The sequence below is a fragment of the Phoca vitulina genome, unplaced genomic scaffold, assembly GCF_004348235.1.
Source record: "Phoca vitulina isolate PV1807 unplaced genomic scaffold, GSC_HSeal_1.0 scaffold40, whole genome shotgun sequence".
Lineage (NCBI taxonomy): Eukaryota > Metazoa > Chordata > Mammalia > Carnivora > Phocidae > Phoca > Phoca vitulina.
In genome coordinates this window covers 19,840,768-19,855,372 of record NW_022589743.1, presented here as the reverse complement: position 1 = coordinate 19,855,372, position 14,605 = coordinate 19,840,768, and the positions used below count along the sequence as shown (strand labels likewise).

Here is a 14,605-nt window from a genome sequence, read left to right as displayed (position 1 = left end):
AGGAAGAGTCACTGCCGCAGTGACTGTCTAAACATCCAACCTCCACGAGCCTCAGTCTCTTCAGCTGTAGAATGGGAGGCTATGATTGTAGCTACTGTTAGAATTGTCGGGAGGACTAGAGATCAGATTGAGTATGGCCAAGAGTTTAGCGCCATGCTGTAGATTCTGCCAAGCCCTCCGTGAACCCAGCAGGAGTTATGAATATCTCTCCACATAAGCTCTGCTATTGTTTATTTAGAGAGTTCCTGAGCCTACAGTGATGGTGTTTATTCACATAATTGGTATTTTTGTTATGGTAACTTTACAGTGGTCCCGTGTGCCTTCTAAAGGGCTGTTTATATGGCCTTCCCCACACACTCTGGGATCTCTCCACACACACTCTGAGCCCCGTGGGAGTCGCCTAAGCCATGGCTCAGGGGTGTTGGGGGACTTCGCAGTGGCCCTCAGGACCTCGACTATCTGCCTGTCATCAAACACCCCTGCACCTCTGCCCCAGGCCGGCCTTCCCTGGGGGGGGGGGGGCGGTGCTGGACAGCCTGACCCCACCAGGGTCTCCCGCCCCAGGGGGTGAGGGACGCCATGGATTACCCAATCCGAGTGCCCAGCCTGCTGCCTCTCAGGTAGCCTGAGGCTGGGGCTCCACATCGGGGGCTCCACAGTCCCTGGTGACTCCACCCTTGACTGTCTCAGAGCTAATTAAGGCATAGCCCCCGACCTTGGAGAGGATTGTAGGGGGGAGTGCCGGGAGGCTGGGAGGTACCATCCACGTGTTCACATAGTCCCCACGGTGCCAGTGGCGAGAGGGCAGGGGGAGAGGGGCTGGGACTCTGGCTGGGGTGGTGGGCGGGCTTCAGGTGGCTCCTGGGCCTGGCTCTTCAGAGAAGCCACGTCGTTGCCTGGTCGTGGCAGGCTGTCTTGGCTGCAGGGGCAGGGGGCCGCTGCGGTGCCGAGGGGGCTCTGGCCGCGATGGGAGCTGGCAGAAAGACACCTTCTTCCTTCTCTGAAATCCCAAGGTCCTCGGGGGGTACCAGGTTCAGGGGATCACGGAGAGCCCGTGTATAGGCTCCGCCCACCCGTCAGCCCTAGACTCCCACCTGCGTGGAAAAGGCAGTGTCAGCGGGAATGGAGGTCCAAATGTAGGGCCACCGGGCTCAGGGAGGGAGGAGAGACACTTGTGTGGGGTCTCTTCTTGCCCAGCATGCCAGGCCACGGGCGGTGACCAGGGCTTCAGACCCCCGCTGCAGCTGCCACCACTGGAAACATGTCCTGTGGGCATACAGGAGACACGGTCCCTAACGAGCAGATGAGTCCCCAGCACGGCCTGGGCTTCGGAGCCCGTGGGGGGTGCGGTGGGCGAGAGGGCGTCCGCCAGGGCAGCGTTAACAATACCGACGGGAAGAGCAGCCTGCGGGCCGCGCCCTACAGTTTCCACGGTGCCCCAACATCCACCACCTGCAACCCAGCCCCAAAGGAGTCTGAGAAAGAGCTCGTCCTCGCCCTGCGATGGGGATCCCTGCGAGGAGAGGGCGGGTGGCGGACGATGAGCGTGTGACAGTGCGTGCGCACGTGTGCGCGTGTGTGTCTGTGGGACCACGCGGGTGGTCAGCCGTCGGCCCCCAGCAGAGTGCCCGGCATACAGGCGGCGCCCACTGAGGGATCGGATGCTTGCGCGTGGGCTGTGGGGGGGAGGGGCTGCCACTAAGTTACAGGTGGATTTAGAAGCGGGCTTCTGGAAGAAATATCGAGAAGCTGACTTTCAGCTGCTGGAACTATGGGCGGTGGGGGCGGGGAGGGGAGGGGCACCAGTTCCTTAGAAAAGATAGTTCTTACAAAATTGGCCATTGCCAAAAACTAGGAAAATATACCCAGAGCTCACAAGTTTGAAGTCAGTGGCTCTGGTTGAAGACTAAATTAAGACATCTTTACAGAGAACAATTTGGCAACTGTTATCAAAAGCCTTTAAAATTTAGAGGATTTGTAGAACCATTCATATTCAGTTATTCAACAAATATTTGTGAAGCTTCTAGTATGTGCCGGTCATGGTGGGCGCTACCATGTATACAGTGGTGATCAAAACAGACATAATCCTTGGGGTGCCTGGGTGGCTCAATTGGTTAGGCGTCTGCCTTCAGCTGAGGTCATGATCCCAGGGTTCTGGGATCCAGCCCTGGGTCAGGTTCCCTGCTCAGTGGGGAGTCTGCTTCTCCCTCTGCCTCTGCCCCTCCCCCCCACTCGCACTCTCTCGCTTGCTCTCTCTCTCAAATAAATAAAATCTTAAAAAGAACAGACAGAATCCTTGCCCCCAGGGAGCTTACTTTCTAGAGGGGAAGATACAAATTAATACAATTATCACGTCAAATATAATTACAAAATGCAGCAGATGGTTTGAAGGAAAAATATAGGGTGCTACAAGATAGGGTAATAGCAGGGTGGACCCTAATTAGATGGGAGTGGCTAGGACAGGCTTGTCTCAGGGAGAAATGTTTAATATAGGTATAAACAGCGACCTGAAAGATGAATCAAAGTCAGGTGATGAATGGGGGTGGGGAGAGGACGAATATTTGAAATCGAGTACAGCATGTGCAAAGGCCCTGAGGCAGAACAGAGATTATTTTGCTTGAGGAGTTGACTGAAGGCCAGTGTGGCTGGAATGCGGTGAGGGACAGAAAAAGAAGGGGATGGGGCTGGAGGGGCCAGATCATATAGGGCCTTGTAGGCCACGTTACCGGTTTCGATTTTATCCTAAGGGTAGTGGAGAGTCACTGGAAGGTTTTAAACAGGGCAGGCAGTGACATGATCCAGTTGGAGTGGAGAATGAGTCGGGGGGGCTGAAAGTGGGAGAGGGTAGGTAGATGAATCAGGAGACCTCAGCAGCCAGGAAGGGAGATGATGATGTCTGTGACCAGCGGAATCCCAGGCGCGATGTGGAAAGAAGGTGGCTTGAGGACGTGGTATTTGGGTACGGACTGAATGTGCGTGAGAGGGAGCAGTCCTGGTGATGCTGAAGAACCGCACGGTGGGCGGGAAGGAAGGGAGGGAGGATGCGGCCAGGGAGTGGGCCATTTGAGTGAGTGGTCCTGGGGGGACCTGGGAAGGGTGATTCCTCGGGCAGCTGGGGTGGATGTGGGAGAAACCAATGAGAAAGTCAAGGATCTGAGCGGCCAAGGGGGCGACCGGTCATCCACACGGCTGTAGAACCCCCCCCAAAATCAATTATAATGACACAAAGTGGGGAAAACCAAAATTGCCCAACTATTCTGGGTGGTTAGGTAAATGAAGGTGTATCCGCTGGGCAGCGGGTCTTATAACTGCTAAAAATGTGGGTGGTACCGCTGGGCAGTGTGGAAAGATTTTTGATAAACGGTTAAGCGGGGGAGAACATTCCAAACATCAAGAATAGCTGACTCCTTTGGGCTAAAAAATCTTACTAACAAACTTTATTTTTTTTAACATTTTTAATTGAAGTATAAAGGACACGTAGAACAGAAAAGTGCATCAGCCACAAGCAGACGGCTCCGTGGGCTTCACTGTGCAGCCAGCACCCAGATGGATCGATAGAAACGCCCTTGGCGTCCCCCCACCCCCTACAAAGTTCTGCCAGTGTCGCCATTGTCTTGACCATAATTGGTTTTGCCTTAAGTCGTATTTGATTTGTCATTTTAAATTTTTAAAGAATGTATACAAATGTGACATAATTATTTCCTCCTTGTAGACAGAGAGGAATTTGACCAAGGGTCTCTCAGAACTACCAAAAAAAAAAAAAAAAAAGTCGTTAAAACTATGTGTTTTATTTTTATTTATTTATTTTTTTTAAAAGATTTTATTTATTTATTTGCGAGAGAGAGAATGAGAGACAGAGAGCACGAGAGGGAAGAGGGCAGAGGGAGAAGCAGACCCCCTGCTGAGCAGGGAGCCCGATGTGGGACTCGATCCCGGGACTCCAGGATCATGACCTGAGCCGAAGGCAGTCGCTTAACCAACTGAGCCACCCAGGCGCCCCTAAAACTATGTGTTTTAAAGCAAAGAAAAGTGGGAAACAGTGGGGTTTGATTCATTCTCTTTTCTGGATTTTCCCCAGGAGCTTGTATTATTTTTGTAGGAAAGAAGCCACTAAGTGGGAAACAGCGGGGTTTGATTCCCTTTTCTGGAGTCTCTGTGATGAGCACTTATTATTTTTGTAGTAAAGAAACCACTGGGTTAAAAAATCAGAGCATTGACTTTAAGTGAGCCCGTCTTTGTCGGGAGGCTCCCCGTGCTGTCTGTGGACCTCAGCAGAATCGAGTGACCCCCACCGCTGTCTGGGGCTTGGTGCTGATCCCAGGGTGCAGGGTGGGGGCCTAGGAGGGGACTGCTGGTGTCCCTCCCCAGCCAGCCTCACCCCAGCTCTGTGAACCCCCTGGGCATCTCTGGGGGACCTCACATCTGTCCCTCCTTCTTTCCCACAGGTGGAAAAACTTGTGAAATATCTGGATCCCAACGACCTTGGGAGGATCAACTTCAAGGATTTTTGCCGAGGGGTGTTCGCCATGAAAGGTGAGAGCTTCGTGGGAAGGGGGTCTCTCAGGATCCTGTCCAGCTGCAGAGGCTGGCCTGACTTGGGTTTCAGCTGGGGTTCCTCCTGGCAGGGCTGAGGAGAAGGGTCCGGGGCTCCCGCAGCTGCCCCAGCCATGCGGGGGGCCATGGAAGGGTCTCTGAACCTCTGCCGTGGAGTCCCACACCCGTGGGACGGTCATTTCCACCCTTCCCGTCGTCTGTCCCACTGAGAAAGGCTCCCGATTGCTTTCTTTTCTCCTGCTGGCGTCCTCCTCCGGGTCACCTCCCTCCAGGATGACCAAGCTCCCGAGCAGTTTCCCAGGACCCGGGAATCGCAGTTTTAAAACCAGCACGGCTGTGGACAAACCATGGGCAGAGCTGGACACCCATCCTCCTCCTTCTCTTCCGTTCCCTTTGTTTCCTCCCCTCTCTCTTCCCTGGGACTCCCCAGTCCCTTCCTCTCTCCCCAGATCTCCCCCTTGAAGGGGCAATATACAGTCCCCCTATTTTCCCCAATTCAGAGGCCGTTGTGCGAGACCCTCAGGCATCAAAGGCCACCCATGGCCACTCTTACTTCTAAACTGCTTGTCTGGAGAAAGTGGCTGAGGTCGCCAGCCAGGTGGCCGTGCGAAGGCCTCCCTGCGGGCTCTGACGAGGACGCAGTCCAGCGAAGCTTTCCTGCCATCTGGGAAGAAAGCCATGTTTTCCTGTTGGGATGAATCGTTCTCTGTGGGGTAGCTTGGGTTCTGGGAGGGTGGGAAGGAAGGAGGAATGACTTCCTTGGAAGTGAGGGTTGATGGGAAGCGAGCTGAGAGGTTGGGAGGGGCTGCACATGGCCCCCGTGAAGCCTTCCGAATAGAGTTGGCTGGAGGACCACCTTCAAATGCACCTGTCGTGTGCCTATGGCAGGCACTTTGCAGGTTTGACCTCCTTTGTCTGAAAAGCTATGGGGGCATTTGCTCAGGAACTGTGGAGGGAGGCCACCTGTGTAACCGAGTCAGCAGGAGGTAGAGCCATCCTGAGGGTGACCCTATCCTAGGTGTCCTGGAGTTCGCAGGGCTGTTGAGGGCCCCAGTGCATTTGGAGTCTCTGTGAACCAGGCAGGGAGTATTGTCTTATATCCCTTCCTCCAGGAAGGCCTCCTTGATTCTCTTTGCCCCCTGACCTGCCCTCTGCATTTGGAAGTCTCTCTTTCGTGTGCTCTCTGTTGGGGTTAGTCCCCTTGGGAGAATGCCTGGAGGGCAAGGACCTGTCTCAGTTCCATCCGCAGAGTCCTGGCCCAGCTCTTCCATAGCCGGGTACTCCATCTCTGCCTTGGAAGGGTCAACCGGTCTCTTGGAGACTTGGGCCCTGTGCCTCCCCCACAGCCCTTCCTACCCAAGGCCCGGGAATCAGAAGCAGAGCTGCTGAGGCTCTGAGCCTGCACTGTCTGTCTGTCCGCAGGGTGTGAGGAGCTGCTGAAGGATGTGTTGTCCGTGGAGAGCGCGGGGACTCTGCCCTGCACGCCCGAGATCCCAGACTGTGTGGAGCAGGTAAGAAGGCCGAGGCCCACGGCAGCTCCTCGCGGGGAAGAGATAGAGGAGCCTCCGGAGACCCCGCCTGGCCCTTTCTGATCTTCTTGCCTTTGCTCTACCTCGTTGGTGTCTGGGAGGCCGCGGGGCCTCCCCTTTTGAGGACTGGTTAGCTTCAAAGTCAAGAAATAGCTTTTGGAATCTGAGCAACAAAGCCCCTTGGGAAGCCACAGCAAAGAGCGTAGGGCCCGGGGGGTCCTCACAGAGCACCTTTACTCCCCACCCTCGGGTTCCAAGGAGAAACTGAGTCCCAAACAGGGAAAGTGACAGACTTGAGGTCAATGGCAGGCAGGACTGCAATTTTTCTCTTTTCTCCTGAGCCACAACCCACGGAGCCAACAGACCCCTGGGTGGTTTTTCCCAGACAACAACCCCCACCAATTCCTCCATCTGCCAATTCTCCAGCACCAGCCCCGTGCCTAGCAATTCCTTCAGTTCAGTTCCAGAGTTAGCGCAGACCCTGGGGTCAAGGACTCATCCCCCACAACCACCCCACTTAGGGGCAGCCACAGATGGGGAGCCCAGGCTGCCTGCCCTTGTGCTGGCTAAACACAAATGTGGGGATTCCCACAACCCCCCCACTCAGGTTCAGAAATTCACTGGAACAACTCGCGGAACTCAGGAAGGAACACGCTGTTTGCGATAATCAGTTGGTTACAAAGGACACGACTCAGGAACAGCCAACTGGGAAAGATGCAAAGGGCAAAGCATGGGGGTGGGGGGTGCAGAGATCCCATGCCCTCTCCAGACCCGGCACCTTCCCAGCACATCAGCATGCTCACCAGCCAGGCGCTCTCCAACCTTCGATAACCCCACATGCAGCTCCTCTTGCCTCCCCGAGGTGGGGTTGTCGGCAAGTTGAACATTCCCACCTTCTAATTACACTCGGGATTTCTGGTGGCCAGACCCATCCTGAGGCTCTCTAGGGGCCCCACCTGTGTCACCTCTTCAGTAGGAACTCAGGTGTGTTGGGAAAGGGCTCCTTAGGCGTGACCAAAGACACTCCCACTACTCAGGACATTTCGAGGGCCTTAGGAGCTCTGTGCCAGGAAGTGGGACAAACACCACGGTCCCCCCGGCTCTGTATTCCTTTAGCTCACCTAATGGTTTGTTTATTAGAAAACTGTGAACTCTTTTTGCAAACACACGGGGCTACATCCTACAGAGAGACACAGTTTAAGATGTGCATCTTGACAGTCAACGGAGGACCCTTCTGGTCGAGACACCCCAGAGCTGGAGGAGGATTTTCTTGGTTTCTCATCCAGGCCAGCTCAAAAAAAACCTTTTCTCCACCTCTGGTTGGTGCCTCATCTGGACCCTCCAAACATAAGTATTTTCTATGGCTGAAGGAGGTCCAGGACCCCCGAGGTCACTTTGGCTGGGTGGGAGGGTCAGGGTTGGCCCTGGCTGAGCGGGAGTCCTCCTGGAGGACCTGAATGCTGAGGCGGGCCAGCGAAATGGTGCTGGAGAAGCCAGCAGAGGCCAGAGCCAGGGCCTCCAACACAGAGGCCGGCGGCTGGCCCCCAGGGTGCTGTGCCCAAAACGAGGGCCCCCAGGGATGAGTGAAGAGAGCTAGGCTCCAGGCCTGCCTCGACAGGCCCAGTGGATGTGGGGTGAATATATATTTGGGCCCAACTAATGGGACAGGGGCCAGGATCAGGGCAGAAGACTCCCTGTGTGGGACAAACAAATGAGTGTCCCCAGGTTTTTGGAGTGGGCCCCTTGTGGATTGCTGAGCAGAAAGGCTGTGGGGTCACTCAGGACTGGGTCCATACCCCACTGGGGCCACTGACTAGGCAAGCAAACCGGATAAGCTGCAGTCAACTCGTCTGGGCCTCAGTTTCCTCAGCTGCCATGCCTATCTAGGGGCCCTGTGGAAATCAGTGAGAAAATACTAATGTTCTAATCAGCTAATACATGAGACATCCCTTCCTCCCCGCGCTGAGTCGTAGTGGTTAGGATGAGAACGTGGTGCTTATTCCGCTTTACCCTTGGAAACTGGTGTTTCAAAAGTCTGTCAAAACAAAGGCCTCCGTGAGGAGCTGGAGGGCAGAGTGGAGCCAGGCCAGCCTCCCCCCGCATTGTCAGGGCAGATCCTCTTCCTGCAGCTACAGGCCGCTCTCTTGGCCCCCACGTGTGGCCATCCAGGCTTCTGGAAGAAACGGGTAAGAAACAGACCCAGAAGCCTTGGGCTCCAGGAGGATGCTTTGCTTTTAGAACAATGCTGTTTTCCAGAATACAGAATCTGGAGGTTTGAGAAAAGCAGGAAGAACATGCCAGTCGAACCTCAGCCACCCTGGTGCCCCTCATTTTCTCTGTCTCAGGACCTTGCCTGCATATGTGTCTTCATATCCCTTTGTTTAAGCCCCTCTGGGGTGAGCTCTTCATGCCATCTACGTAGGTCTGGCTCTTTCAGGTGGTTCCACTGGCCAGAGCCCGGGGAGGTGGCAACTGATCACCAGATGCACTGGGCAGCCTTGTTCTGGGGCATTCCAACCGGGCAGCTCGGTTGACCTGGGCTCTGTTCCTTACGATGAGCTCCCAAGTGCTGGGAGGTGGGTGGGGGCACAGGTCAAAAGCCAGCCGGCTGGGTCTGTGGGCTCCTGCAGGACCCCAGGCCTCCGTGATGGGGATGAATCCCCTTCCTGGCTCAGCCCCTGGAATATGGAGCTCTGGGCTCCATTTGGCTAAACGCCCACAGCTCCTCAGTTTGGAGGAGCTGAGGGGGCCAGTTTGGGCAGGTCTTAATCCTAAAGACCGGGTCCTCAGCACCCCGCGGTGTCCCAGCTGTCCCCTAGGGGTCAGCTTGAGACCAACCAGAACCTGGATCCCTCGGGCTTCCAAAGTGCTGCCGGAGACAAAAATGCCAAGGGTGGTTTGGGGACCCTGTTGGGGGGACACATTGATAGGAAAGCAGGAGCTCCCCTCCTCCCCTCAGCCTGGGGTGGGGACCTCTGGCCTCACCACCTGATGAGGGTCCTAGTTAAAATGCTGAACCACTTTAGGGCGGGGTTGCCATAGGCGCCCTGTGCCTCAACCTCCCGCCCGCGCCTCTCAGCCTGCTGTTCGGACTTGTGGGCCCACGTGAGTCCCTCCTGGGTGCGTGTCCCCTGTGCTATATCATTTCTAGAACTTACTGGATGTCACCCTGCAAATGTCCTCAGAGCCTGTGGCACCAGAGAGCGTTGCTGAGGACTTGGTAAACCCAACTGCCGAGCAAGGTCCCTGGTGTGGGGGGATTCGAATGTGGTCGGAGGGGATGCTGGGTGTCCCTGGCGTCCATGGATGGGTGTCCCTTGGCTGGGGTCTTAGGAGGCGCCCTGGGAGTCCCTCCCAAGGCGGGCCTGCTCAGCGGGCTCCCCCTTGTCCTCCCTTTTTTGCAGCCCTCAGTCTCTATAGTGTAGGGGTCTGGATGGGGAGAGGGCGTAGGCAGGTGGAGAGCCCCCCCACCTTAGGCCTGAGAGGCGAGGGGATGGTGACGTGAAAGCTGTGAGAGCCCGGGCCCTTGGTCATTCTCCCTCATGGGCCGGTTCGTGGGGAACCCCACACAATGACCGGGGCGTCAAGCAGTCTGCTCCTCCTATGAAGACTACCATGTCAGCCAGTGATGTCACCTGCCAATCCGCCCCCAAGCGAGGAAGTCATTCTTGACGCCCCCACAGCCAGCCAGCTTCGAGTCCCCTGATCCCCACTCACCCCCTTGTCCTCCCCCCACTGCTGCCTACAGCTCTCCTCCCTGGCCCCAGCCCTCCCCTCTCTAGACCCTTAGCCCAGGGCCTAGCATCTTCCTAAGGAGCTGCTCTGGCTCTCCCTTTTGTGACCCATCACCAGTGGGATAAAAACAGCTCCCCCCAACTTCTCCAGCCTCACCTCTCACCACCCCGAGATGGGCGACACCCAGCTGTTCTTCATTGTATGAAAAGGCCAAGTTCTCTCTTGCCTCCCAGACTTTGCACAAGTTTTGTCTTTCTCCTGGAATATCCTCCCACCCACTGTCCCTGGGCTAATTTCTGCTCATCACTAAAACTCACACCTCCTCTAGGAAGCCTCCCCTGGTTCCCTCTGCCCCAGCCTGGAGGAGGACCTGCACTGAGCTTCCTTGAGCCCCCAGGCCTTAACCTCAGCCTCCACCATGGCTCTAATTTCCCTCCCCAGTGACACCATTTTCACCCCGTGGTGGCAGGGCTCGCTCGAGCTGACCGTGTCTCCACAACCAGCACATCCTTATTCACTCTGCATAGAGTGTTTCTCTAAGTATTTCTAGGATTAGAAATCTAAAAATGCTGTATCAAAGGGTATGCAGACTTTTTTTTTTTAATAGATGTGTCCAAATTTTTCTTCTCAAAAGGCGGTACGGATGTATCCTCCAACAGTATGTGAGCGTGCCCATCACTGGCCCTTTGGATTTCTTCTTTGGGGAATTACCTCTTCACAGTCTTTGCTCATTTTCCTTTGGGTAGGTTGTCTTTTCCTTATTGATTTATAAGACATCTATATACATTCTGTCAATCTTTATGTATTTTGCTTGTATTTTAGTCTTGTTTTTGGTGTCTTTTATTGTATAGAATTTTAAAAATTCTTAAGTAATCCTTACCTGTCCTTTTATGCCATTTACATTTTATGCTTCTTTATCTCAAGGCTATAAACATATCCCCTTATATATTTTTTTCCAATACTTTTAGACAAAACATGTTATGCTTATAACTCTTTGATCACCTGCAGCTTATTTTTGGTTTTGGTAAGGATATATTCATCTGGCATTATTATCTTCCAAATGTTTCCAGCTGTCCAAGCGCCTCCTGTCGGATAATCCCACTTTCCCCACTCATTTGGAATTTCATCCCTTTCTCGTATGCTAAATTTCCTTATGATCACGGTTTCTTTCTGGACTCTGGTCTGTTCTATTGATCTATTTGTCTTATTTCTGAGCCAAAACCAGTCTCATCTACTCTTGCTTTATAGTTTGATATCTGCTAGAGACAATCTCCTTCATCCTTCTTTATTTAAAAACCATTTTTGTTATGCTTACATATTTTCTCTTCCAGAATACTCTTTTTTGTCAAAATCTGTTAAAAACCCTGCTAGAGATTTTGTTTGGAATGTGTTCATCAATTGAAGGGAATTGGCTTCTTTATAATATGGAATTCTCTCATCCAGGAACTTAGTGTATCTCTGTATTTATTCTGGCTTTCTTTTAGGCCCTTCAGAAAAACTTTATGATCTTCTCAAATAGGTTCTGCACATTTTTCTTCATAGGGTGACTATATTTTAGAGTCTCTATTCCTGTTATGTGTAGAATCTTTGTGCCATGATATTTCCCAGTTGGTTATGGCTAGTGTTTAGGACAGCTTTTGGTTTTTGGTGTGGATTTTGTCATGACAACCTTACTAAACCTTACCCTTATTAGTTCTAATAGCTCACTTACATACTATTTCTCAACCTTATCCTATATAACAACATAACTATATTACTTTTCTGCATAAATTTAAATAGCTACATATATTTCATTACACAAAGACAACCAAATTTATTTACCAGTTCTTTATTGTTGGGCATATATATACATATATTAACCTAATTTGGGGGTTTAACAAATGCAATGTAATCATCATTCTTGTAGCTAAACAGTTCCCCACAGCAGCAATCACTGCTTTAGAGTAAGTCTGAGGTTGGCAGACTACAGTGCCTATGGGCCAAATCTAGCAGGCTGTTTTTGTAAATAAAGTTTTATTAGAACATATTCATCCCCATTTGCTCACCTCTTGTCTGTGGTTCTTTCACATCACAATGGCAGAGTTGAATGGCTGCCACAGAATTTTATGGCCCACAAAGCCTAAAATATTTACTCTCTGCCCTTTACAGAAATCTGGTAAGTGGATACTAATTTTTTTAAAGATTTATTTATTTATTTGAGAGAGAGAGAGGGCATGTCCTCGTGAGCACACAAGCCGGGGGGAGGGGCGGAAGGAGAAACAGAATCTCCAGCAGACTCCCCGCTGAGCACAGAGCCCAATGCAGGGCTCGATCCCACAACCCCAAGATCATGACCTGAGCTGAAATCAAGAGTCGGACACTTAACAGACTGAGCCTCCCAGGTGCCCCAGAGTGGAAACTATTTTATCAAAAGGGTGCTAATCTTAAAATTTCCCATACAACTGCCAAATTCCTTTCCAGAAGAGTTGTTTCATTTACTGTCCCATCAGGATTGCATCAGAGTCCAACTACCCTTTTGATACTGGGTGTTAACTGATTTCTCAAATCTTTCTCATGTGAGAGGCTAACAAGATTAGGATTGCTCTTTTGAATTAAAATACACTTGAACTTGGGGCACCTGGCTGGCTCAGTTGGTATAGCGTGTGACCCTTGATCTCAGGGTTGTGAGTTCGAACCTTAAAAATAATAAATAAACTTAAAAATAATAAATAAACAAATAAATAAAAATATAGTTGAACTTCTTCAATTACATTTATTGGAGTTCTTTGTTCATTAATTACCTGCCCACATTCTTTATCGTAGTTTCTATGTATGTATTAATTCTCATTGATTTATAAAAACTAGAAATGTTACATTTTTGGACATACATTACAACTACTGTTTCAGCTTGTCATTTGTTTTTAACTTTGTTTATGACAACGGATTTATAATTCTCTTATACCTAACTCATCCATCTTTTCCGTTATGGCTTTGGCTTTTGGTGTGATGCTTAGAAAGGCTTTCCTACCCAAGACTGTGGAACTATTCTACTTTTTAATTTTTTTTATTTTTTTTAGAGATTTTATTTATTTATTTGAGAGAGGGAGAATGAGAGAGAGAGAGAGAGCACATGCGAGGGGGAGAGTCAGAGGGAGAAGCAGACTCCCCGCTGAGCAGGGAGCCCCACTCAGGACTCTGATCCTGGGACTCCAGGATCATGACTTGAGCCGAAGGCAGTCGCTTAACCAACTGAGCCACCCAGGCGCCCCTATTCTATTTTATTTAAAAAAAAAATTTTTTTTTTGAGAGAGAGTGTGTGCACATGCGCAGGTGGTAGGAGAGGGGAAGAGGGAGAGACAGAATCTCAAGCCGACTCTCTGCTCAGTGTGGAGCCTGAGGCGGTGCTCAATCTCATGATCTGAGCTGAAATCAAGCGTTGGATGCCTAACTGACTGAGCCACCCAGGCGCCCCGATTCTACTTTGTTTTTACTTCATGTATTCAGTTTTTATCTTTAAAGTTTTGATCCATGGAATTAATTCTGATGTCTGGAGTGAGGTAGGGATCCAGCCTTCCTTGTTTCCCGTCAGCCCCTTATGGAGTGAGGTAGGGATCCACCCACCCACCTCACCTCACCTCATGGGAATCAGAAGCTCCTTAAGGCTAGGTTATGCTACAGCGGTCCCCTGGTGGGGAAACAAAGGGGGTTTACGGGGTCCCCAGACCGTAAGCCCAGGCCCAGACTGGCTCTTCTGCTCATAGGCGGAAGGAGCTTTGCCAAGCCTCCGTCTTGTCAGGACACCTGTTAAAAAGCTGCCCTATGGTTCTCTAGGACCAGCCCCGGGGAGCTTAAGGCCTGAAGGCCCAAGTGTATCCTTGCTTAACTTCATCCATCCTGAAGCAAGTGTTTCTAAAACCTCCTGTGACAATGGCACTTTTAAATTCTAAAAATATTTGTTCTGAGAAACAGCGCTCTGATTCAGCCGTGCCGGTGGCGGTGTGGGAGGCGGCGTCGTGCGCGCTGATGTGGTGAGGCGGGAGGGGGCCCAACGGCTCGCCGGGGGGGGTGCCCTTACATGATCCTTTCTGCTTCGTATGGCCACAGTGTTTTCTCTATGTTCCAATACCTCCCTCCTCTTAAAGGAAAGAATAATTTGCTTCTCCCAAGCCCCACAGTTTCTGTAAGAATAAAAGATCCTTGAGGCATATCTCAGGGAAACACCTGAACTCTGCTTAGAGCAGAAGTGGCTGGTATAGAAGCAGAGGAGATGCTGAAGGCCCTTTTGTTTGTCCCCTCACTCTGGTCTGCCTTGGACCGCCTGTCCCTGACCTTCTGCCCCCACCCCCGGCCATCCCTGCCCTAGGAAGGCTGGGCTGAGCCAGCCAGGAGCGCTGGCTTCCCAGAATATCCAGGGTTCCACCTTCTGCCTCCCCCCGCCTTGCTGCTCAGGTTCACACTTCCCTTTAGAACCTGGACTCACAGCACCTGAGCAAACTTGGGAGAGTGGCCACTTACATCCCATCTTGAGAGGGTTTGGTTGGATTATTACCCTGGAGGAGATGAACCAGTTTTGCATCTGACTTTGTGATTTAATTTCAGCATTATTTCTTTCATTGACTAGACACCCTTGGATCTCTCCCATTCTCCTTTGAAGCAGCTGTCCCAGCCTGCTGGTTCTCACATTGATGAGTAGATTTTTGACACAGGTAACTGTGGGAAGACACACACACACAATCGCATAAGGACAGATGTTAGATCTCAGAAGCAGCCCGGTCTAAATTAGTGGTTCTCAACCCTGGCTGCACACT

At 51.7% G+C, this 14,605-nt stretch overlaps 1 protein-coding gene across 2 annotated transcripts in view; it reads left to right on the top strand.

Annotated features, from left to right (window-relative positions):
* Positions 1-14,605, top strand: part of RAB11FIP4 (RAB11 family interacting protein 4) — a 114,880-nt gene that overhangs the window by 32,714 nt on the left and 67,561 nt on the right. For both annotated transcript variants that reach the window (XM_032428413.1, XM_032428414.1), the window contains 2 exons: positions 4,446-4,533; positions 5,977-6,065. In XM_032428413.1, the coding sequence (XP_032284304.1) occupies positions 4,446-4,533; positions 5,977-6,065 (177 nt within the window). Of the gene's footprint in view, positions 1-4,445; positions 4,534-5,976; positions 6,066-14,605 lie in introns of those variants that run through there.